General features: G+C 42.9%; 1 protein-coding gene across 1 annotated transcript in view; it reads left to right on the top strand.

Annotated features, from left to right (window-relative positions):
• DRD4 (dopamine receptor D4) overlaps window positions 1-21,579 on the top strand; it is a 32,582-nt gene extending 11,003 nt beyond the window's left edge. Inside the window, exons 2-4 of the mRNA XM_081919746.1 lie at window positions 12,987-13,099; window positions 14,989-15,542; window positions 21,254-21,579. Coding sequence (XP_081775872.1) covers window positions 12,987-13,099; window positions 14,989-15,542; window positions 21,254-21,456 — 870 coding nt within the window. The 3' untranslated portion in view covers window positions 21,457-21,579. The remainder of the gene's footprint in view (window positions 1-12,986; window positions 13,100-14,988; window positions 15,543-21,253) is intronic.
• Window positions 21,580-26,446: the final 4,867 nt, after the last annotated feature.

The raw sequence follows: 26,446 nt of genomic DNA, 5'->3' as shown, positions 1-26,446 counted from the left end.
CAGGAGAACTATGATTTGGATTTGCATGATGTGGTATCAGAGATATCATATTCTAGGATTTGATCTTGAATGAAGGAAAACACCAGTGTGGTAGATCTTCTTACCAAGAGGAAGCAAACACATTTAACTCAGCAATGGCTCTCCATGGATTCAGAAAGAAGATTTCCCCCCAGTCCTACCTGGAGATGCTGACAACTGAACCTGCGACCTTTCTGCATGAAGAACGTTTGCTGTACTGTTGAGCTATGGCCCTTCCCTGAAGGTTTGTTGTATAAGAGTCTCATTGAGTGTCTTTCCCCAGAGAAATATTTGCTATAGCCTTCTAATCTTAGCCTCTGTACCATTGGTGCTTGTCATGGAAACACTGAAAACTCTGGCTGTACAAAATAGAAGATAAAGAAGAGCTTCTGGTGGATCTCTTGCTATGGAGCACTATTTAAAGGAGGCCTGGCACATTTAAGATCTCTAAAGCTTTTACACTGTGTACCTTGGCAAGCTAATCTCCAGCAACTCAGTATAATCAGGTAACAATTAACCTTGTGACCAGGCTGAAGCGGGTTTGGCCTCTGTTAATCCAGTTAGTCAAGCATCGAAGAGACGGCTGTGGCTTTGGTTAACATGTAATACATTTAGTGCAATAAGCATAAAACAGTTTCTTGCCTGAAAGCCACAAAGACAACATGGAAAATGGGGGTATGTGATATTTGGTAGAAGGGATCTAACTTTGCTTTAGGTGTTGTTGTTTTTTGGGGGGGGGTGTGTTGATGATGATGAAAAGCCAGTTGGAAAGAATTAGTGTCCAAAATCTCAGACCAAGATTTTCAAAACTAACTGCTGTGTTCTGTATATCTGTCTCAGGCCTTTTAAATGTTCAGCCTTTTTCTTTTCAGAATATACTTAGCACCATTTTCTGAATGAATGCAATCTGGAGCAATGTTGTCCAGTTTAATTTGCATTTAGGACCTGTTGATATCAATGTGAACTTGGGTCAGTATCTGTGACTTGTAATAATTGAACCCATTATAGGGATGTATATCTTGCGACTGAAAGAGGAATTTAGTGTGCTGACACTGGGAATAAACTTCTGCCTTTGTTGGATCTTTGTTCAAACACCACAGATTGAGAAATGTGTACATTTGGTTTGCAGTGTGGCTGTTTCTGGTTCCTGGATACAAACAGTGCCGAAATTAGAAATATACAAACCACCACCTTTCTTGTGCTTTCTGCATAATTACAACAGAGGTTTCTGAAGGCTGCTGTTAATTTTTCAGTTTGATCATAGAATTGTAGAATTGGAAGGGACCCCAAGGGCATTTCATCCAATCCCCTGCAATGCAGGAATCTTAACTAAAGCATCCACGACATATGGCTATCCAACCTCTGCTTAAAAACCTCCAAGGAAGAAGAGTCCAACACCTTTCAAGAAAGTTCTTCCTGATGTTTAGTCAGAATTTCTTTTCTTGTAACTTTAAGCCATTGGCTTGCGGCCTAGCCTCCGGAGCAGGAATAAACAATCTTGCTCCATCTTCCACGTGACAGTCCTTTAGACATTTGAAGATGGCTGTCATATTTCCTCTCAGTCTCCTCTTATGCAGGCCTAACTCCCTCAACCATTCCTCATAAGGCTTGGTTTCCAGACCCTTGATCATCTTGTTCACCCTCCTCTGCACACATTCCAGCCTTGTCAATATCCTTCTTCAATTGTAGTGCCCAGAACTGGACACAGTACTCCAGGTGTGGTCTGACCAAGGCAGAATAGAATGGTACTTTGACTTCCCTTGATCAGGACACTATACTTCTGTTGATGCAGCCTCAAATAGCATTAGCTTTTTTTGCTGCTGTATCACACTGTTGATTCATGTTAAGCTTGTGGTCCACCAAGACCCCTGGTACTCCTGGCAAACCAGGTGTCCCTGTCTTATATTTGTGCAGCTGGTTCTTCCTGCCAATTGTAGAACCTTAATATTTGTCCCTACTGAAAGTCATTTTGTTAGCTTGGGCCCAGTTCTGCAATCTGTTAAGGTCATATTGATTCCTGATTCTGTCTTCTGCAGCATTGGCTACCCCTCCCAGGTTGGCGTCATCTGCAAATTTGATTAGCACCCCATCAATTCCTTCATTCAAGTAATTTATATAGATGTTGAACAACAACAGGCCCAGGACAGAACCCTGTGGCACCCCACTTGTCACGTTTTCCCAGGTTGATGAGGAATCATCAGTGAGCATTCTCTGGGTTTGGTCAGTCAACCAGCTACGAATCCACCTCACAGTTACCTCGTCCAGTTCACATTTTACCACATTTTGCACTGTGTGCAAAAAACAACAACCCTGTATACGTACCAAAGCATAGATTTGGAACTGGAATTTATACCTGAAAACTAAGCTGTTCTCTATTGATCATGAAAACTAATAAAATTAGGAGATCCTATCTCCTTATTTGCTTATTAAGAAGTATTTTGGGATTTATACTGACTGTAGTGTATAGAAATTAATGTTTGTCAGATTTTTAGATGATCATTGCAGACACAATATTTTGATAGGAAACTAACTCTGAACTCTTATCCTTAAGCTCTGATTAAAAATCTCCAAGCTTGCACTCACTATTATCCTATTATCACCATAACTATGGATTCTGACTTGAATAGTTAGTTTTATCAACCCATAGATATTAATCATACAGTTGCCATGGACTCATATTCTGAACAGGGAAGACTAAAAAAGGCAACGAACCAATTCAGCGCCAAACCAATTCCTGTTTTCTGTCTTAGGTAAGGGGCAAATGCTGTTAATTATCTTCCTGAGTGATGACATTACACAATGAACAGTTCCGCTAAAGAGAACTACCGGAGCGCTGTGAGTGTGTAAGTTAATTGTAACTTAAAATCAATTATTGGGAGAGAATTCCATCCAGTACTCTGAGAATGAGGCAGTGAGATCTGTGTATGCAATCCTAAATATGAATACAATTAAGGTCTAAAGTCACCCTGGAATAGTGCAGCATCAAGGAAATGTGCAGAAGAACAGCTTGAGTTAATGTATCATAAATGAATTGCTACCAGACCATTCATTTGGGGCTACTTTTTAGTACTTCTTGCAGGAATGGATTAGTAATATGCCAAAATGTGCCATTAAAATCGGTTCAGCAGCTCACACAAAATGCTTGTCAGGTCCTCAATTATTGTTTCATTATTTCCTTCACCTTTCCAGATAAAATTTATGAAAACTTGCCCCCACCCACCTGTTAGTTCAGTGAGTGCATACTTTACTTTGAGAATCCAGGAAATGTGCCAGTCACAGTGGTGCAAGGAAAAGAAAGCACACACTCAGGAGCACACAGCCATCCTCTCTTATTGGAAGCAGCAAGGAACGTTTGACCAGTAGGTTAGAAACTGGGATAGTAAAGCTAAGAGCCAAATGGCTTCTGGGACCTGGGTTGTGGGCACCCAAACAGAATGCCTAGTTGCCATTGAAGATGTCTGTGTGTGGCAAAACTTTCTATTTATTATTTCGATAAGCATGAACTAATACACAATTCACGTAAGTGACACATTGTTAATATCACATTTTTAGCGGAAATTGTTAATGTTTAATTTGGTGCTTGCAAATTGGTACTGTACTTCAGTTTTCAAAACACTCTACTCTTTATTGTTAAACTCATTAATATATTGTCTATCCTTAACACATACTTTGAGGCTTCAAAACACATACATTTCAGTAATTCTTGAGTGTCAGCCAAGTGCAAAAAATGGCACCCAGACTTTTTGAGGTACTCACAAATCGAGAACCTTTAGGTGCAAAATGTGCCTGGTGCCCTGCTAATTTCAAACCCTGCTTTTGACTTACCACAAGTAGGAATTTAGGGTTTGGTTGCAGGTCTTTCCAGACCCTCTCCTCTGCTGATTGGAAAACACCCTGAGGTGCTCCTGCAGCCCCTGCTGTCCTGCGCAGCTCTGGAAAAGGCATTTCCCTTCTTCTCCAGCGTGCTCAGTGACATATACCAGATGGTATATGCACACTAGTCTTCTAGCAGCAAGAAGTGTGAGACATCGTAGAGCTCATCTATGTATTTATTTACACACTATGTACAGACAAAGAATTATGGCGTCCTCTCTCATCAGCTCCAGGAGAGAACAGAAGTAAAAGCAAAAGTACATTCCAACAGTACCCACAACGGAAGAGAGATAAGTCCATCTTCCGTTCCCATGGTCTTCCCAGACAAGCATGTGAATTACACCAATCACATCTGCAGCATCAGATGCATGAAATACTAATATCCATCTCTGTGGGCGGAGGAGGTGTTAGTGCAGGGAAAGGCTGTGGCTCAGTGTCAACCTAGATAGTTCAATTGGTTAGAGCTTCGTGCTGATAACACTAAGGTTGCAGGTTCAATCCCCCTATGGGACAGCTGCATATTCCTGCATTGCAGGGGGTTGCACTAGATGATCTTCAGGGTCCCTTCCAACTCTACGATTCTATGCTTTGTATCCAAAAGGTCCCAGGTACAATCTCTTGCATCTCCAGGTAAGACTGGGAATGTTCCCTGTTTAAAACCCTGGAGAGCTGTTACCAGTCCATGAGCTGCATGCTCTCGTGTTCTTCATAGTACTAAGACAAGATAAGCACTTTTCATAGAGTCCTGTAATGTGGTATGGAATCCAGGAGCAAGAGCAGCACTTGCAGTGACTGTGGTTGGGAACCCGGTTCTTCCTCGTCAGATCCATCTTTCCATCCTTTCTTGGCTGGATAGGGGGCTATTTGGGATTATTGTGGATTAGGATGGATGTGCAGTGGCTTCAGTACTCCAGTCCACAGCTCAACATTTATTTATTAAAAATGCACTTGAAACAAATGAAAGTAGTGTATAATAAGTGAAGATGATAATAAATGTCTGTAGAATTGACTGCTAAACATTAATGAGCAGCAGGACTCTGATGACTCTCTAATTGCCAGCATTAGGTAGGGACAAAACACTGTTGAGGCATCTGTACCATCCTTATCACAGTTGTGTAAATTTGAAAATGCCCAAACATAATACAAACCCTCTGCTCTTTTTTATTAACTGTCTGTTGGAATTTTCATTATACAAATAGCTTCAGATAGATTAGCAAACCCCATTACAACAGAATTTGTTGTTATTCCTTTCTATGTAACTTCGCCATTAGTTGGTCTCTTGTCTTAACCCAGCATTTTCCTTCCATATATTAGAAGCAGAAGTGTGTGTAATGAACCATATCTGGCTGGCTGGAGGCTAAAGGTTGCCTAAAAGGAAAAGAGCAACCTTCATTTCCTTTCCCTCACAACCCCCCTCCATGATTTCTCAGTATCTAAGCAAGTTTGCAGTTTATTAGATTTGAAATAGACTATTGATCCCCTTCCTATTAATAAGGGCTCATCCACACTCTGATTGTCCCATGCCTAGAAAGCTTAGGTCCTAGAAATTTTCCACTTGTCGTGTGCCTTCTAGGCACATAAGTCTGAGAGGCTTTCTCTTTTCTCCATCACTTTGCCCAGGAAAACCCACTCTTTAGCATAGAATTGGAGCAAATGCCAATCCATGGAAAACCTGGTTGACATTTGCTCTGATTCAGTGGTAAGGAGTGAGTTTCCCAGAAGGAAGTAGTGGGACAGCTGGAAGTGTGGAGTGGACGAGCCCTGAGTCAAATAACTGTGCCAGATATTAGAGCATGAGGGATGTGAAGCATTCCAAGTGCCTGTGACAAGCCTCTTTGCCACTAACATTGCTTTAAAAATGAACAAGCAATATCAAAAGCAACACGATGGCCAGAAACAATAACAATGTGAAAAACTTTATGGAATAATTCAAAACATCAAAACTAACAAACTGAAGTCTCTGAAAGTCTCTGAAAGTCCTTAAATAAATCACGGTGCCAGACTTTACCCAGCGGAGAGCAAGCTGTGAAGCTTTGTATAATCAGCAAATGTCCAATTCTGATGTCCAACTCTGAACTCTGCTGAACAGTGTTTCCGGATAACAACTACCGTTTCCTTGAATTCTTCATCAGCCAATTAGCTCCACACTCGTAAGTAGAAAGATAGGTAATTTCTTCATTAACCAATCTTTTTTCGAGTAGATATAATGAAAAATACTCTGGAACAGTGCTCATGTGATTACTGATTATTGCTGACTCATATTTTGCAACAAAGGGGTTTGTTTGTTTGTTTGCTTAAAAATGAACAAGCCTCGTGACACCATGCCACTGGCAGGTGTCCTAGAATGAAGCATCTGAAGCTAAAATTATACGTTGTACCCCTTTTAAATACCTGGAAGCTTCCTCTATCTATATCTTCCAGGGCATATATCTAAGGCACACTCCTGGTGTGACTGTAATGCAGAGCTGAGTACATGCTGCCAGTTATCGGTGCACTGCTGTGGCGTCTTGAAGCAGGGTGGTAAAGTGCCATGAGTACTCCTAAGCTGATCGTGCTCGAAAAGTTCCTACTAGCTCTCTGCCACCTTCTGAATGGATCACTGACTCAGCATCTCCAAGGCGCTCTTTTGCTGTCTTGTAGGATTATCAGGTCCAGACCTACAGACCCTGCCTGCAGCTTTAAAGAACTTTGGGACAGAGAGGGACTATGCAACTGCAGCATCTCCCTGATAGCAGTTCCTTTTACCTACAAGGTTCTTGGGCTGTAGTTGCACCATGTTGCATGTGGGAGGGAAAGTCAATTGAACTTTGATACTGTGGCCAGACTGTTTGAGAACAGAGGCAGGAGAGGAGATGCCATACGTTCTCTTGCCACCCGGGAGCAAAGGCATGATCTATTGAATCAGAACTTGGTAATGTCACTGCATAGTTTCTTCCCCTGTGCCTTTCCTGCATTATGTATTTAGTGGCCTTCGTTAAAATGCTGCTGTTGATAATGATGATGGGGGTGTAAACTGTGATGATGGTTTACCCAGGGTGTAAACTGGCCTGTCTTTTTGAACATTCCAGCAGTTGCATCCTGTCTGTAGAAACCCAATAGCCTGGCAACTAGAAATGAATGCAGTATTCTCACCTTGAGTGTTTTTTGCTTTTAGTTCTGCTTGAGTCTCAGGGCCCAACTGAAGTCAGGAGGTCCATGGTTGCATCTCCAGTATCCCCCCTCCCCCCACAAAAGCTGCTGGGGTCTGATGGGGCTGCAGTACTGGGCCAGGGCTTTCCCCTAGGACTTTCTCTTTTTGGTATCTCAATTTCTTCCCCAGAGATGCTATTTGCAGTATGGGGACGGGTAGACACAGATAACTGCACCTCTTTTTCTCTGCCCCCTCCCCAATACAGCAAACAGCTTTAATGGGGCAATTCAGATACCTGCACACCTACAACCAATCAGCATGCTCTGCAGAAGAGGGTCTCCAGCAGGTACCATCTCACCAGGAGGTCCGTCAGGCATTTGGGCACAGCAGTACCTTTTGCCTTTCCCAACATGTCTTTGAAGTGGAGAGCTTTATCCCAGCCTATATCAGTACTAGAGTCGAAACCGTGTTTATATTTAAAAGTGCTCTAATTGCTTTTTTAATTGCTATGATATTGTTTACATATGAAATGGGGTAATTGCTTTTATTGCTGATGTTTTTAGTGTTCAATCGCATAAAGGTATTTTATGGGAAATAAAAATAAAAGCAGAAGAACGCCATGGGCAGGAAAGATTCAACCTCCCCCACCCATGAACTCTGCATACTGTTGTCCTATTCTGATTCCACCCCCCATTGCTTTTACTTTTAGGAGAGAAATGCAAGCGGTCCAGTTATGCATCTCTCATTGTCACACCAAGATTGACCACTAGAGGGACATTACAGTGACATTTAGGTTGGTCATAATAAAGTGACTTGGGAATTTTTCAAAACTGAAGTGGTAGTTTCACCATTACCCATGAACGCTGATGCAACCAACCCACCTCTTCCTCTGCTTAACTTTATTTGGCAGATTTGCTTCTGAGAAAAGTTTATTTATTTGGCATGCAGGGAACTGGCAAATAGCACCCCTGGAGATGACACCCTCCTCCCTGCTGTGAAATAAGGGATAACAAAAAAATGATCCGCTGTGTTGGAAACACAGCAACAGGACAGCCCTTCCAGGATAACTGACTGTTTCAGTGTTCTTCCTCAGCAAGTAAAATGTCCTAAAGGGTACACAAATTGAAGGCAGAAATTCACACTGTACAAAATGAAGTCTCTAATATTAGAGATCAGTTACCTGTACCATATGTATCCTCTGTATGCTTTTGGACATTTTACTTGCTGAGGAAGAACATTGAAACAGTCAGTTATCCTGGAAGGACTGTTCTTTTGCTGTGTTTGGAGCACCAACATTCTTCAGCTGACTCCCTGCAAAACACTTACTTTGGAAGGCATGTTGCCTCAAGCTTGAGTGATTTTTCTTGGTGTTATACTAGCCTAAAAATCCCTCACTTTGGGACACATTCTTAACTTATATTAGTTGGTGTCACCATGTATATATTTTACGTTATCTGATTGTAAATTAAGACATAATTCAGTAGTGATATAAAAGTATTGTATGTATATTATTAGCCTACTGTGTTGCTCTTGGATTGTCAGAGTGAAATAAGGGGTGGCACTTCAGCCCTGCCCTGCTCCACTGACACCACTGGTTATACTGCTTGAATGCAAAGGAGAGTAGGGACCATCATCACTGATTTATAAAAGGAGCCTTAGACTTGTCTGCACCTGGCCGTCTTTGTAGGAGACCTGGAGAAAGAGAGATGAGGGGAAACGAATTGCTTGCTGCAAGTGAGGAACCAGCTGCTTCCCCCAGCAATGTTTTTGGGTTAAGAATAAAATGGGGCAGAGGTAATAAAGCTGCAGCAGAACTGATCACCTGTCCAGTTCAGCCACTGTTGCCCCTCTAATAGAGAAGGGTTAGAGGGAGGAGCAGATGCTGAGCCTGTGGAGATGAGAGCCGATTATCTCAGCGTGTGCAATTCCCTGTTTTGGCAGTTGCCGTTTATGGCACCTGGCCGCTGAACATCTGGCTTTATCGTCTGGTTGTTTTTGGATGAACAGTAGCATGCGTTTCCAAAGTCACCTTTGCTTGCCTCTTCCTTCACCCGTTTTCTAGTCTCTGCTAATTCAAGCTGCATCCAAACCCTTTCAGGCCAGATTTAGTTAATCAGATCAACACAACAGTATGTATGGTCTTGTCCTTTTGCTTTGCCCCCGTGGTGGGGAAGCTGCCAGAGTCAGAATTCTGTGCAGGTGCACAAAGACAGAAATAATGCTTGGTGGTAAGCCATGGTTCAAAAAGCAGGAAACAGCTTTGTGAACCTATGTTCTCTTCTCTCCAAAGCAATTTCAAACTATTTATTCTTGGTGATAGCCAGAGCTTTGTATTTCATAGGCACTAACACAAATGCTGGTTAGCACAAAATAAGTTACTTAGTAACCATGCTTTGTAAACCCACATAACACATTCATATATCTGAGATCTTCTCCCTCACAAACCTGTTCATATATTGAGATCAGCAAACAAAGCCCTTCTGGGTGTATCCCACCCCCTGGTTTCCAGACCACCGGGAGAAGGGTCTTTTTGGTGGTAGCGCCCAGCATATGGAAAAACCTCGTTTTGGAAATATAGCACCCACCATCCATAGTATGCTTTAAGTGCATGTTAAACACTCATTTGTTTACCCTGGCATTTCCTGATGATTGATATTTACTGAACATGTGCTGCCTACTGAAGATTTGGATTTATTACTAGAATTATTGTGATATGGTTGAACAATAAGTTAGTCTTAATAAGGTTGTACATGACTTTGATGTATAAAAAATGTTTTGAAATATTTTTTTAAAACACAGGAAACGAACATGCCAGGAAGAAGCCTAAAACGCATCTCTCTAATATCTAGTTTCCTATCTGGAAGAAATAGTTTGCTGTGAAGGAGCAATTGGTCTTCTGAAACCCACAACTGCAGTCTGAATGAAATAGTGCTAGGCACAGGTTTATTACCTCAGAGAAAAACTAGGCCTATACCATTTTTACTTTCCCATTTAAGAGGATAGCATAAGGATTTTAAAGTAGAATGAGAAAGGCAGATAATGACTTGACCAAATGGCCTGTTAACAGTTTTAAGAGTGTAGGAAAGAATATGTAATTTAATAAGGAAGGGAGTGTGAAGGTGAGATTAAAACTACAATAGCTCTATCAAGCGAACCAATTATAGAACTTAATGTAGCCCTATTGTGTTGTTTATTTTATCAAATGCGGGTCAAATTAGATCCCATTTCTCTTTTACTAATCCCAAGAAAAGAGTCCAGTCTTTGCCAAGTACTTTTCTAAAAATGTTGACTATAAATGAATTTGGCAGCTGTGGCTATTTCATGATAGGCAAGCTGGAATGTGGGCAAGTCTGTTATTTGCTGAGAAGAAAGAAGCAATGCAATGATTAAAAAGAGAGAATGAAGATTTATACTTCAAGCACATTAATTTTTTCACACCCCTGCCCATTTTCTTGCTTAATTCTCTTGGACTGGTTTCCAGAAAAGCAAGGAGCGAGACCAGATTTCCTCCTTTAGGCAGTTTTCTCTTCAGCTGCTTGTTTGTTGGCTGTACACTATACGTCAGTGGTGGGGAACCTGTGACTTTCCAGATGCTCATGGTCCCTCCAACCCCAGCTGGAGTGGGGGCCATGGACCATGGCCAGGTGCGATGGGAGTTCAACATGGCCTGGAAGGCCACAGGTTCTCTACTCATGCTACAGATGAACAAACCACATTGGGCTTTGCTACTGAAGCTCCATAATTATACATGCCCTAAATTTTGGGGCTCAGTCTGCAGCTTCACTTCTAGACCCACACTACACTTTGCCTTTAAGCACAGCCCAGGTTCCAGCAGTTTTTATTGCAAGGATTTCCAAGCCTAGGGCTGCAATGGTAAGGATATAAAGATCTCTGGGACTGAGCTGTCAAGATTTCGCTTCTCCTTTTGGGTGCAGAAAGTTTCCTATAAGCAGCATTTTATTGCTTTGATGGTTTACAACTGATAATGAGCACCAGAAAGTGATGAGTTTGGACATGGGAAGCACTAAGCCGAAACCTCAGTTCAGCAAAGGAAAGTTCATGGGGTGGTTCTGGGCATATGACACATGCAAAGTCTAACCTACTTCATGCTGGGTTACCTTGGGACATTTTTTTTGGTCATTTCTTTTAGTACAAACTGCACATCGCCTTACATTTACCAGTGCATTAATTTAAAAGCTCAAAATACTTTTGAAATCGCTTTCAAAGCTGGCTTTGGAAATTCTGAACTTCTAATAAGAATGAGCATCAAAGCAGCCTCTTCCACTTAGGTTCTCCTAGCAAGAACATATTCTGGAAGTGTGAGGAGTCTATCGAATGAGTACTTTTTCTTTCCTTTTTTGCAAACTGATGTAGAAATGTGGAGAACCAGACTTGGGGTGAAGTGCAAGTAATACATACATTAATAATAATAATTTATAACAATAATAAAAAATTAGAAAATGAGAAACGCCTCCCAGACTGACATATTTGCCCATTGTCTCCTTGATGTACTGCCTCCCTCTTTTGCCCTGACAGAAAGCAAGGGAGCAGCGCAATGCCAAGCCTAACATGTGCACAGCAACTGCCTCCCACAGAAGGGCCTTCCCCAACCTGGCACTTTCCAGATGTTTGGGACTGCAGTTCCCATCAGCCCCAGGCCAAGAAAATGCAGTCCAAACCAGGTTGAGGAAGGCTGCCATAGAAAATTGGTTTACTGGTGAAGTAAAGGGGAAGTTCTCCATTCCCTAAAGCTCTTCTACACAGACCGAAACTTTTATCTAACAATATGATTTTAAAAACAAATTATTACATTACAGAACTAGTAAAAACTATATCAACCAAACCACACTTTTGTCTTGGCTCCATTAATTCTTTTAATTTGACAGAGACCTGTGTGTTCCAGACAAGCAGTTGTGCTATGTGCATGTAGCAAACCTGGGGGTCTCTTACATTACCTGCAAATGTGTGGGAAGCTGAGGAGGCTGTGCAGAACATTAACCTTCTCCTAGCCTGACCCTGAAGTCAGTTTGAAAGTTAAGGGATAAGGAAGCTGTAGCCCAAAAGGTGCGAATAATCCACCTGCGCTAACGTCATTGCGGAGGGAGATATACAGTAACGACAGAGCAAGGATTAGCTGACATTAGTGCAGGGTTTTGTGACTTATTTTCTTTCTAGGACAATCCCAGATTTTGCAGACGTGTTTGAGATCTATTAATACGCATTAAGGTGAAAAAGGAAGGTTCTGCAATGCTGTTATCTTATGAAGAGGTGATGCTTTGGGGCTCACCGTTGGTTGCTTGGTTACAAAGGAAGTATTGTGCCACTGCAGCTGATCTTGGGTTGGGGGCAGGGAGCTAAAGAGCCATTGCATTAGACTCTCTCTGCACCTGAGTGTATCAATGGCCTCCTGTACCCCTGTCGGGACAAATCTCCCCCATTCTGATGCAAAGCAAGTGAGATATGCAGTGGTTTATATACCCCAAGGAAAGGTTGCATTTTGCTGGAATGGCACCTGTCCGGATCTAAGAAGGTTGCTACCTAGAGATTTGCTTTACATCTTTAAAGCTAATGGTCAAATGGGAAGCAGTACTACAGCCATGGCTACTCTCTGGAAGAGTCCCTTCCCCTTTGTTTCCCTCCCATTCCTTTCACCCACCCCTTCCCTTGCATTAAGTAGGACTTGCGGGTATGATGGACAGTGCGCATGGGATGCTGAATGAAAGGATTGAGCAAGGAATGTGCAGGAGAAGCTACTCTCACCTCTCACTTTATTGGTAGTGTTAAAGCTGCAGCTCAGATCTCCTGGTTGTACTCTGGTGACCTCTAGTCAACCATTGAGGAGGACCTTCTTGGAGAAAAGTAGCAGAGGCAAGCTTAGAGTCTCTTGAGGATATGGGGAGGCATCTTAGCCATGGCTGGTGCTGTGAGAACTCCCTCTCAGCTGATGCTCTCTCTCTGTCTTCAGTTTCAGGGAGGTGTGTGGTCCTTGAGCACAGTCCTGTGCGATGCCTTGATGACCATGGATGTGATGCTGTGCACAGCTTCCATTTTCAACCTCTGTGCAATCAGCGTTGATCGGTAAGCTCCTTTGCCTGCCTTGGATTTCAGCTTTTGGGATTTTCCCAGCTTCGTTATATTCCTATCCACCACTATCCACACATTCATGTGTTCACATCCCAACACTTGAACAGCTTCCAGCTGGATTTGAGTTTCATTCATAAACAACAACACATGAACTGCAATAGGGGCCTCAGAAGGCATTTGGAATAACTTGTCATCCTATAATAATACAGTTTGGATACATACCATCACTTTAAGATTAAAAACCTTCTTGTCCCCAGGGTACAACTGATGAGGTAGCTTCAAGAGTGGAGGTCTGATATATTTTGGAGCATTTTCAAATCCTTAGATTGATCAAGACAATCCAGAGTTCTGGCACTTGATATTCTGAACTTGATATATCCTGGTCTGTCTACCCCAGTAGTCTTCAGCCTTTTCAGATCCAGGACTCACATTTAACCCAAACATGTATTTGGGGACGCATTTCTTTTTCTTTTTACCCATGTATTTGTATGATGGTGTTGCTACTGTTGCAGCCCATCTTAGATTATGCCATGTCCCGGCAATGGGCCCCAGTCCGCTAGTTAAACAGGTGATCTATCCACTAGGGAATAGGGTCCCCTCTCTGAGCTGGTTGAGATCTTGGTGCTGAAGCTTGATCCCATACGGTTGGCGCTGGTGTCAGTTGTGCTGGCTGTTGAGCTGGCTGGTCTGATACAATTGCACCACTTTATGTCTCTTCCACAGATTTCACAAATGGAAAGAAGGAATTTGAGTCCTGTGAAAGCAAAAGCCTTTGTTCAGTAGAACTGTTCCCTAGACTGCTGGCTGTCAACCAAGCTTGTGCTGAGCCTGCATCTGTCCGTATTACCTCTGGACCACAGAACTCCTGTCTAAAGACTGAAAAGCTATAATTTTGTTGAACTAGTATACAACTATTCCATTAGCAAATATGCCCTGTTCAGAAGTCATTTGAGGTCATTGATGGATACAGATTTCCCAGTGTTAATTTACTGTTTTGTTTGGCGATCCACTTGAAAATAGTTTTAGCAAATTATTTATAATATATATTCCTTGATATATATTATAAATTGCTCCAGCACATGCTGGTTTGTTTGTTTTTTAATCAGTTTCAACAGTCCAACATGCAGCTTTGATCCATTCAAGGCAGCTAGTTCCTGATCACATAGGGAAACCTGAAAAACAATCAGCCAAACACACATAGAATCCCCCATCAGATCTCCCACTCAATAAGTGACAGGCTGGTGTGGTGCTGGCAAGGATGTTGTGGCATAGGCCTAGTGCCCAGGAACCTTCTTTCCTTTCCATCTGTTCTTTCAGTGTGTGGAGGGATAACATCTGAAAGGGGCTTCTCTAGGTGATCATAAGCTTGGACTGTGCTGACTGGGGTTGATGTTCAACAACATCAGGAAGAGAACAGGTTGGGGCAAGCTACAACAGGCAATGGGGACTAGTGGGTACAGACAAAGACTTCAAAGAAAAGGTGGGTTTTGAAGGAAGTAAGATGTTCTAGGAAACACTTCCTAGCATAAGGGCAGCAAGGGAAAAAACAAATTTCAGGGAATAGATTGATGGGAGCAGGAGAAACATTCAGGGATATGTTTGATATAAGAACAGATTAATGAAGCAAAAGCTGTTTACCTCTGACAGTGTGTGCATTCATACATCCTGGCTGGATTCCTAGAGCTTGGGTAGCCAACTTGGTGCCCCCATATGCTGTTGGACTCCCCTAATCTCCCACCAACATTCCCAGCAGTCAGAAGTGATGGGAGTTGGAGTCAACAGCAACAACTATGTTGGCCACCTGATGGTAGAGATTGAGATGCTCTAGGCCATCCACTTCCACAAAACTACTCCCAGCTTCACCTTCTTGTTTGTCATTCCAGGTTCATTGCTGTCTCCATCCCACTGAACTATAACCGGCGGCAAATTGACCTGAGGCAGCTGGTCCTCATCTCCACCACATGGATCTTTGCTTTTGCTGTGGCCTGCCCGGTCATCTTTGGCCTCAACAATGTTCCAGACCGGGACCCTACATTGTGTCAGCTGGAGGATAACAACTACATTGTGTACTCTTCTATTTGCTCCTTCTTCATTCCTTGCCCTGTCATGCTGGTCCTGTATTGTGCCATGTTCCAGGGACTTAGGCGTTGGGAGGAAGCCCGGAAGGCCAAGCTGAAGAGCAGCATCTACTTGGGCAACAGGCCACTGTATTGTCCGCCACCTGTCATTGAGAGGAACCAGGCTGAGGTCAAGTTGGAGGAGCGCAACCGATATACCTGCTCCGAGTGCTCTTTTCCCAGGGACTACATGACCAATGGGATTCAGACTGTGTCCTACCCACACCTCAGATACCCACCACATAAAGGACTCAAAAGGAAGCAGGCAAAGATCAATGGCAGAGAGAGGAAAGCTATGAAGGTGCTGCCGGTTGTGGTTGGTGAGTGTTCAATGCTCAGTGGTTATTTAATAGGACTGAGAATCAACAGGGATCAGAAACAATTTACAGTGGTGCCTCGCAAGACGAAATTAATTCGTTCCGCAAGTCTTTTCGTCTTGCGAGTTTTTCGTCTTGCGAAGCACGGTTTCCCATAGGAATGCATTAAAAATCAATTAATGCGTTCCTATGGAAACTGCCCTCAGACCAGGTCCGGGGACAGTCTGTCCCCCGACCTCTTCTGAAGGCCAGCGGGGGGCGAAAGTCTTTGCTCCCCCCCGCCTGCCTTCAAAAGCCATCGGGGAGAGCGGAGAATCGTAGCGCGTTTTTCCGCTCTCCCGGGAAGGTCAGGCAGGGGGGAGCAAAGACTTTCGCCCCCGCCTGCCTTCAAAAGCCGTCCGGGATAGCGGGAAGCGCTTCCCTGCTATCCCGGACCGCTTTTAAAATGCTGGCGGTGGGGAGCAAAGCCTTTCGCCCCCACCGGCCTTCCTGGACCTCTTCTGAAGTCCGGAGGGGGGGGGGAAAGGCTTTGCTCCCCACCGCCAGCATTTAAAAGAGGTCCCCGGAGATTTCCCTATGGGCTTTCGTCTTGCGAAGCAAGCCCATAGGGAAAATCGTCTAGCGAAGCGACGCAAAAACCGAAAAACCCTTTCGTCTTGCGGGTTTTTCGTCTTGCGAGGCATTCGTCTTGCGGGGCACCACTGTAGAAGGCTTGTACTAACAGAAATGGGAAGCAGGCAGTAACCAGTTGTGGGATTTGGGATTCTAATATGCAGACCATAGGGCACATCTACCCTAATTTTCTTTACTCTTGTTGTCTCTCTTCACCTCACAGTGCTGATAGCTGGTTAAACAAAAGCACCAAATTGATGGCATTGGGTGTTGCTTATCTAAGCCGCTGTGTCAGACTGGGTCCTTTGTATGTCTCCCTACAAGACCACATGCAGCAGAGTCAGGTTCATTAGGGCACATGGGGCATTGTCCCACCTATCTCAGTCTGACTTCAGCTAGCCCCTACCTTTCTAGAGTTCCCAGGGATGAGGAATTGATTGTTAAGCCATCCTGGAAATTGTGAACAGAATAGCAAGGACTTCTAACAACTCTCAGCACCCTTAAGAAACTGTGATTCCCATGATTCTTAGGAGGAAACTATGACTATTTAAAGTGGTGTTATACTGATTTAAATGGGTTGACCGTGAATTGTGCAACAGGAGATCAAACCAAGGCTTGTTTCTTCAGAGTTTTGTTTTGTTTCCCAGCAGCTCTTGCTATATTCCTTTGTAGCTTGGGGTGCGTTTGGGGGCAGGGTAGCCAAAAAAACAAACCCCAAAATGCTGTTAAGGTAAGGTGCTAGGTTCACATGTAGCACCAAGCCATAATTAAAACACGGTTCATAAACCAACAATAACACACACAGCAAGGTTTGTACATAACACTAAGTCATGGTTTAATAAAATATAGTTAAATAAGCCATGGTTTAGCATAATGTGCAAATTAGACAAAAAAGGGGAAGCGTTTGTGGGCACCTTTCAGAGAACATTTCAGTTTCCCTAAAACACCTTTTTTCACATAGTAGTGTTTACCCACAAAAATCCAGTTGAATCTTAATCTAACTCTTCCTCCTGTTTGAAGATTTTGAAAAATATATATGAAACACCTTTTGCTGCTGGATGTCTTGTTACAGGGATGAGGAACCTTTGGCCTTCCAGATGTTGTTGGACTACAACTCCCATTATCTCTGACCATTGACCATGCTGGTGGGAGTTGAAGTCCAACAGCATCTGCAGGGCCAATGGTTCCCCAGCATTGTCCTGATAGAACTGGCCTACGTGGCAGAGCAGTGCACAGCATAACTTTGTTGCTACAATTTGAATTTTTAAGTAGCAGGAATCTTTCCGCAAGCAACATGTGCCAGTTGTGCTTAATTTCTTGCATGATTCATTCACCCCCCTGGGCTCCATCCAGACTCCGCCTTCAAGTCTAAGTCACTGACAAAAGAGAAGAATCAGGGCTCCCACCCATGAATGGCATTCTGCTTCTGAACATATGTGCTAGCCTGGCTCTTCCATTGATGGCTGATAGGATCTCTTGCTTCATTCAAGACTTGCAGAGATTCCCAGCTGTGTTGAGGAGCAAGGGAACAGCTCTACCTGCTATTTGACAAAAGAGATAAGTGTATGGATGAGCTGAGGATCTCTTTTATTTTTATCGTAAAGGGATAGTATAATGAATAGTAGGTTGGCTTGCACCCGTGGTCAATGATTGTGTGCTATAATATCTGACGTTAGAAATATCCCAAGTGGGTACAGAATAGGTACTGTGTCAAAAGTACATCCTTGTATTGAACACACACCATACTCAGCCTGAGAATTGGTGTGTGTGCTTTAAAAAACAAAAACTTTCAAATCTGTGAAAAGTGCCTGTCACAACAGTTCCTTTGACATGGCTGATTGCCTGAATTTCAGAACTGCTGAGAAACCCTACTTAGCAGAATGTCAGACCACCTACCGAGAAGCAACCTCATCTGGTGAGGGTATATATGGGGCACCCACATGGTGCTCCTTCTTCTACAAGGGCTGCCACATTCACTGTGGTGAAGGGAATAGTTCTGTACATGGAAAGGGCTGTGCAGTGCAGAGAAAGTGGTGTACATCGTTTGCTTTGCTGCATACATGAGACTTTTGACTGAGGCACTAGAGCATCTACATCCTGTTATTAGAGGGTGCACTAGCTATTGCAAATTGGAATCAATGCACTTAACTTCCATGAAGCATGATTAGTGGGGGCAAATTGAGGAGGGCATACAAAGTTTAGATTTCCCCCCCTGTAATGCATGAGATGTAAAGAGCACTGTCAGACACTAGCAGGAAATGTTACTTCTCCTATATATTCCACCCTGAGTACTCTAAATGGGCCCTCCTTTGTGGGAGGCATTGGTGCCCCTGTGACTAGGAACTGCTTAATGCTAACAGTGCCGTCTGCATTATTTCTGTAGCATCAAAGGTGGCCATGACTGGGCCATTTGAATTGGAACTGGAATTGCTCTTTTGATATTGGAATCTTCCTTGCACCACGTCAGACCACAGGTCCATCTGACTGGCAGGGGCTCTTCCAGATTTCAGGCATGAGTCTTCCCAAGCCGTACCTAGAGATCCAAGGAATTGAACCCGAAACCTTTTGCATGCAATGCATGTGCTCTACCCCTGAGCTCTGGCGCTTCTCCTAAACAGCCTCTGTATCTCAGTGAAAGAGTCAGAGAGCCATGGCTGACTTCTGCTGGAATCAAAGGCTGTGGTTCTGGGAGAAGCAAGGCCCCTTTGGGGTGTTAATGCTGTGACCTCCCTCCATCGTAGGCTCAGGTTGTATATATGTGTAAATAAACCATCTATTCTAAAGATACCACAGTCTCTGCTGTGCCTCATTCCAAAGAAAACACGAACCCTGGGTAAGCACCTGGAACCCCTGGAATCTTGCACTGCTCAGAGATTGGGGTGGCAAGCAGCCATGCTATATTAGGAAAGTTTTAATGGAAATTTCATTTTAATGAAGGTGTCTAATGAGATATCCAATAGCATGTTTCAGCAATCTCAGGAGAAAATTCAGCAGAATGGTGGGCCAAGAGGTTGGAGTGGGGGAGTGGTGATAAAACCCATTATTGTAAAAAAAAACCTTTTGAAATTATGTGAGAAGCTGTGCCAGAAGCCTGCCTTCAGTACCAGAACTGGCTATGGGTTTTTTTCTGTGACCAGCTTTATTCAGGTCAAACTAAATGGTCACATAATGGACCCTTGTAGCTGTGAAATCTTTTTCTTTCTCTTCAGTGCTTAAGGGCTTCCTCTCCTCCGCCAGCAATTTGCCTCTTTGGAGGCTTTTCTGCTAATTGTAGACTAAACTCTCAGGCTTTCTGAGGCATTTGTAAAAATTATAACCAGCTTCCCTCCTGTTGTGTAGTAAAGAGTACCTGTCTGCTGAAGAGCTCTCAGGCTAAACACAGGGGTTGGGTGAAGCCTTTACGACCTGTCATGATGCCTCTCCCACGAAGCCCTGCAGTGTACAGCATCAGCAAGTCTCCCAAGAGTGATTTGGGCAGGTTGCAGCTTCTTCTGCAGCAAAAGAAACTACATCTCCCTCCTGTGAAAGCATAGGAGCTCTGCTCCATGTTGAAAATGGTAATCTGGTCACCATTCCCCTGTGCACCTTCATTGTCCACACATGGATGAAAATAAGACTCAGCCCCCCCGTGTGTAAAATAGAGACCTGGTTCAATTGGTTGTTCAGTGTTTTATAAAGAATGGTTTATGAAGCCGGGGACAACTATTGGGTCCAAGCACATCTCCCCCAACTCTTCCCTCCCCCATCGTGTACTGGCTTCAGCATAAAGATCTTGGCTTGTATTAAATGAAGATTTATTGTTATGCAGGGGTGTGTGTGTGTGTGTGTATAATGTCCAAAGCCCAATTTGGTTGTAATGCTGGTGCTTACCAGCACTGCATCCTCCTGGCCACAGATCCTTTGTTTGCTTATAAGATTCCTATGCTGGTGTTCAGGGAATTACCTCCCAAAATGTACAAGTCAATGTACTCTTACTGGGCTAAATATTAAGAAGGGCAGTATACAAATGCCCTAACCTATGTATGGGATGTATGGGATACCTGTGGCCCTCCAGTTGTTGTTGGTCTATAAGTCCCACCATTCCCACCATTTGCCATGCTGGCTGGGATTAATGTGAGACATGGAATGGCTCAGGTTTCACATTCCTGCCTCAGTTAAGTAATTAACTATGGTTTGCACAGGCACAATGACTCGGTTTGAATATGACACTGAGCACATGGGAAAGACACATGCACTGAAAGATTTGTTTTACACACCCAGGGCAATAATTGAACCAGACACCAGAGGATTCTCTAATAATCTCACACATGGGGTGAGAAGCGTTCCCTTAGGCAGGGAGTTAGAAATGGCTCTGCTTGTGTGGGGGCTTCTTCGGCGCCTATTTAGGTATGGATTTGAGTGCTGAGGTGGCACTGATGATAATGGTACCAATTTAAACAAAATAAATTGTATTCTTTCAATATTGTAAAAACAAAACAAAAACAAAATACCCCAGTATCTCCCTCCAATCAGCTTCCCAGTTGGAAAGGGTCAACATTGTTTTCTTTGTTTGCTTAGCAACAATGATTAAGTGTCCTTAGCAATGGTGCTGCCTGCTGCGTGCTGAAGCATTAGAGCTGTCTTCATTTTTGCCTGATTGACTTGCTTTAAAAAAATTAATAAAACTAAGAGTCTGAGGCCTCTGCTGGTCTGCTCCCCTCTCCACCAAATCCAGCCCTTTCTATCCATCTGTTGGCAGCCTTGTACTCACCCACAGACACCTCTTTCTTGTCAGGGTTAAGGCTCAGCTTTTTCACTCTCATCCAGCCCAGTGTTTGGTCCAGACACTGAGCCAGGGCTTCACTGCCTCTCCTGATTCAGGAGTTATAAAGAAATAGCACTGGGGGTCATGAGCTTACTAATGACACTTCGCCTCGCATTGTAGAATCCATTCCACTTTTCCAAGTTGCTAATTGACGTTATTCTTGAATGAAACTCTTCTGCATCAGAGAAACGGAGGCACAGAGATTTGAAGATTTAAGTTACCTGACCTCTGGCTTTGTGGTGAGCCTGCAGCAATCAGAACTTAAGTTTGTTTGTCCTTGTCTCTCTGTCTGCCACAGGTGTGTTCCTTTTCTGTTGGACTCCTTTCTTTGTGGTCCACATAACCAGAGCCTTGTGTCACTCCTGCACCATCCCCAGCGAGGTAACCAGCATTGTGACATGGCTGGGCTACGTCAACAGTGCCCTCAACCCCATCATCTACACCGTCTTCAACACTGAATTTAGGAACTACTTCCGCAAAGTTTTGCACATCTTCTGCTAACACTGCTGGATTCTAAACATAGAACTGGATTCTGAATATAGAACAGAGTGTACTACACAAGGCAAAGAGCCAGACAAATTTAACTTCTTTGTATAGTTTATTAAAGTTTTATTTCTTGCTACATTACTGTGTGCTTCAGTCTTTTTTCCTCCGGTTGGGTGAAGACAGATGCTACAACAATGCAGTTCCTCTTTTGAATGCACAACAATTACATGGACATAGCCATTTATCCACGGCACAAATGATCTTTTCAAATAACTCTCTTATTGTCAGATGGAGCCGCCTTCCTCCAGTTTTGTGCTCTCCAGATGTTTTGAAGAGAAACTCCCATCATGCAACTCCCATCATGCTGGCTAAAGCTGCTGGCAGCTGTAATGCAAACATCTGGAGGGCACCAGGTTGGGGTAGGCTACTACTTTTGGTGAGGCTGCTGATGTGGCCTAAAACAAATGTGTCATCACCCCTGTGTACCACCTTCAAGTGTGCATCTATCTACATGCCAAGGTCCAGCATGCGCTAAGAAGCATTTGCAGTGGTTGCCCCTCACCCCAATTTATGGTACCATTTTCCCCTAGAAAAGAATTCAAGCACCTTCTGGTGGTGCTGTAAAACCTTTCCTAGTTTCTAACACTTATTATTTTATATCATTAAAATAAAGGGATTTTAAAACATAACTACCATATAACTGACAGTCACCAATAGATGTTTATCTCTGCCTGGGGCCTTTCACAAGGGCTATGGAATTGAGCAAAGGGGGAAGAAAACAAACATGGCCACCATATCTATAGCAATCTATCTCCTCCACTACTGTAGCCTACAATACTGGCCAGTTCCACACCCTTTGATCAGAAGCATATCACAATTTTCACCAGGCTCTGAACATCCCTGCAGCATGGGAAAGACACATGGCAGGAAAATGTGTGTCATGTATGTACAGTGGTACCTTGGTTCTCAAACTCCGAAAACCCAGAAGTAAGTGTTCCGGTTTTCAAACAATTTTTGGAAGCTGAACGTCCCATGTGGCTGTCGGCTATTGTTTCCGGGGCGCCTGCACCTATCAGAAGCTGTGCCTTGCTTTTGGAACATTTCAGAAGTCAAATGGACTTCCAGAATGGATTAAGTTTGGCGCTTTTGTTTTTGCTATTTATTTTGTGTTTTTGTTTTTGAGGCTTTTTCGGTTAATTTCTTTTTGTGACTGTGTGGAACCCAGTTCAGCTACTGACTGATTGATTGATTGATTGATTGATTGATTGTATGACTGTGAAGATGGATAAAAGCCCCCCCCCCATCCACACAATGACTATCATCAGTGCAGGGAAGGAAAAATAAATAAATTTTCATTTTTATCATCTACAATACTGTCTTATTTATTTTATAGTACAGTACATTGATTATTGCTTTCATTTTATGGATCAATGGATTCATTAGATAGTAAAATTCATGTTAAATTGCTGTTTTAGGGGTTGTTTTTTAAAAGTCTGGAACAGATTAATTCTTTTTGCATTGCTTTCTATGGGAAAGCATGCCTTGGTTTTGGAACACTTTGGTTTTGGAACGGACTTCCGGAACGGATTAAGTTTGAGAACCAAGGTAGCACTGTACTATATGTTTGACCTGCGTGCAGTGATTAAAAGACCTAGTTCAGTGGAGTCCAGATAAGCATGATATGGGTTTATGTACACTTCTGCATGAATTGTGGCCACTGAAGGCCAGCAGTCAGCAGTAAAAGCAGAGATTGCAGTTCAATATGCTTTGCTTATTTTGTCCATATTGATCTCCACAAGGCAAGTCTGTGGAACATGTTGTGGGGATGGAGCAGAGATGACACTTAATAGCTAATGATCCTTGGAGCAGGGTAGGTGGATGTTCTCTAAGGATGTTCTCTGCCACTGAGCTATGGCCCATCCACTTCCCTTCATTTGCTTGGGTATCTCATCAGAATGATTCTAGGCAAGACAAAAAAAAAAATTGGTGGGTGAACAGAACCTGAGATGGACCAGGGAAATGACTGAATGCTTTCTCTTAAAGAACCATAGAATTATAGAGTTGAAAGGGACCCTGAGGATCATCTAGTCAACCCCCTGCAATGCAGGAATCCTCTCCACAGCTATCCCTAGGTGGGCTTGAATCACTAGTCTTCTGGTTAACAGCCAGATGCACTGACCCATTGCAACACAGAGGTTGTCAGAGGAGCACCTTCTTGGACAGATGCACCTCTCTGATGACGTCTAGTATTAAGTACACTGTGCAGGTAGCTCTACAAAGTTGGTTTTTCTTTTTAAAATGCACAGTATTTCCACTATACTGAAAACCCAGCATTGTGAAAGCCACCTGCAGAGCATACTTAATAAAGCCGCCCCCCCCCCGTAATATTCCGTTAGCTTGACTTTTAGGAGAATTTAAAGTTCCTTCTAATTTCTGCCTCTTGACATCCTTCCATGGATAGTCTATCATCCCATTTGGGAAGTTAATAGGCTGGGACCAAAGAATCACAACAAGGAGCCAGCCCTATTCTCAGCCACCCAGTCCAAGGAATTCCAGTTCATCATGAAATCCTACAGGGAAACTTTTCTTAGCATCTTTAAACCTTTTCCTGATGATGACAGACAAATTATGTGAAAAATCTGTGCAAAAAAAAAAGGAACTCAACAGATGAATCAATAAATAGTATTTTTAAAAATAGTAAAAAAATAAAAATCCCCATATAGAAATAAAGGTCTCCAAATGCCAAGAGCAGAGAATTTTGACCTGAGCCAAGAAACTGAAAGTATATAGGAAAAAGCCCTTGTAGAGTTTGCCCTGCTCTCCTAAGGCCCAAATCCACACATCAAACTCCATCCATCCCTGGAATCACTATCCCTACAATTTAAGTCAACCCATCCAGTTTATATAATGATGCTCCAGACAAAATGAAAACACAAACAGGATGTCTGCCTGATTAAAGATAAAATCTCATGCACACACACACACAGTTTATAAGACATGCTTTGCTGAACTAACTCCATATAAACCCGGGCATGTACTGCTTCCTGCTGAATATTTCAAAATTATTGTTTCTATTTCCCAATAAGCTCTTGCAATCCACTTGTAAGAGACCTCCTGCTGATTCATGACTGTCCAAAAGGGTAATAAAGAAGGGAAGCAAGCCAATTTTCAGGCTGGGCCAATCTCACGCTTCATTACCTTCCTTGCATGCACAGCAGGGATTATTTAAACAGAGCCTGGCAGGGTTTTCTTGTACACCCAGGAACTAATATCTCCAGATATTATACATACATCGGAGTTGCAGTTTGGCTGGAATTATGCTTGGGATGGCTGAATCTGTCAATTCTGGTTTCTCTTCGCTTCCCATTTTTCCAATCTCAAATTCAGTTCTCAAGTTCACATCAGTTTGCGGGGGTTTTTAAGTCTTCATGAAAAGTCATCATAATTTTAGTGCGAATTTCTCCTAATTACACATTTGTATGCCATTTTGCCTAAATACATATTTTGGAGAGCATTTCCCCCTATAATAATGCAGTTTGTAAATTCCCCCCCCCCTAGTTTTTTTTATGCACATGCTACTCCACTACTTGCGTTTTTGTACATATTACTTGGCTGGTGACCAGCATTGCAAAATAGGAAGAATGTAAACTTCAAAAGATGGCTATGTTCTATTGTTTTAAAAAGTCTGAATTCAGCAGATTAACCTTCAAAGGCAACTGAACTGAATGTCTCTCTCCTCCCTAAATAGCACCAGTGCGCTCTCTTACACACACACACACACACAATTGAGCTCCAGGTAATATATTCAGTTATTTTCATCTAATGATATTAATTAAGAGGCAGATGATTAAATCAACTCGCTATTTTGTAATACATTTGCTGTTCTAATTTTAACCTTCGAATGTGCCAACCAAGTGAGATTTAACCAAGGACTGTTGTCCCAAGGCAGTTCACGAATCATGTAAAGATGTGCACAGAATCCTGTAGCCATGATGACTTCTAGCTTCTCCCTTGGAAATTCTTTTGGAGATGATTCCTGGATTGCTTAGGTGTCACAATGGTACCAATGGGATAGAATCAAAAGACAATTTTTATTAACATAATTAACATTGAAGTCAGCTGTGGAGACTGGGGTGGAAGACTGGTAAGTGGGTATGGAGCTTCTTAACCCAGGCTTGTGTGTGTGTTTGTTTGTTTGTTTGTGTGTGTGTGTGTGTGTGTGTGTGTGTGTGTGTGTGTGTGTGTTGGGAGGCGGGAGCTTAAAACTGTTCTTCCGATTTTCCCTCTGCATGGAAAAATATATAGGGTGAAAAGCAGCACTGCAGAGGGATAAATCATTAGCAGAAAAATACAGGAAGAGGCCGTAAAATTTCCTTCCTTCTCTAGCTGTTGGTCTCCTGTTGCAGCTTCCACAACTGCATTTAAAGGGGAGGAGGAGAAATGTAAGGAAAAACTACAGGCAAATAAATGTATATTATTTCGGTTATATCTGTTTCAGTTTCTCAACATTTATCCCAAATAGCTTCAAACTGAGAAATTAAGACGGTCTGCTATGGCTCTAGCATGCTCCCACCCCTGGTGTACACATTAGCCACAATCCACATCTATCCTGCAGTTTCTTGAGAACTACTGCTGTTTGTATTGGGGTGACAGGGTCCAGTTACCCTTTAGTGTGCAGAGTGAGCAATGTTCATCTGGGGAATCTTGATTAGAGTGTACACTTTACCTGCTGCAATCACACACAGAGAGATGCTCATTGGTAAGAAAATAATAAAGTGGTTTGTTGTAGGAGATACATATCTTGGATAGAAAAGTTTCCAGTTCTGGTCAAACTAGTGTAGAGCTGAACAAGGTAGCCATGGTTAGTTAAAGATTACTTCTAATATTGAGGTCCAAGAGAGGAAGTGTGAGGAGGAGGAAGCTGTAAACAGAATGGAACATAAGATGTATCACTCTGCAAGGAGATAAATAAGGTGATAGGTTAAAAGATCAGGGATGGTCTGGG

The sequence above is a fragment of the Podarcis melisellensis genome (genome assembly GCF_964234715.1).
Source record: "Podarcis melisellensis genome assembly, chromosome: 1".
Lineage (NCBI taxonomy): Eukaryota > Metazoa > Chordata > Lepidosauria > Squamata > Lacertidae > Podarcis > Podarcis melisellensis.
Note: the sequence above shows the minus strand (reverse complement) of the source record. Positions and strands in the feature narration are given on the sequence as shown.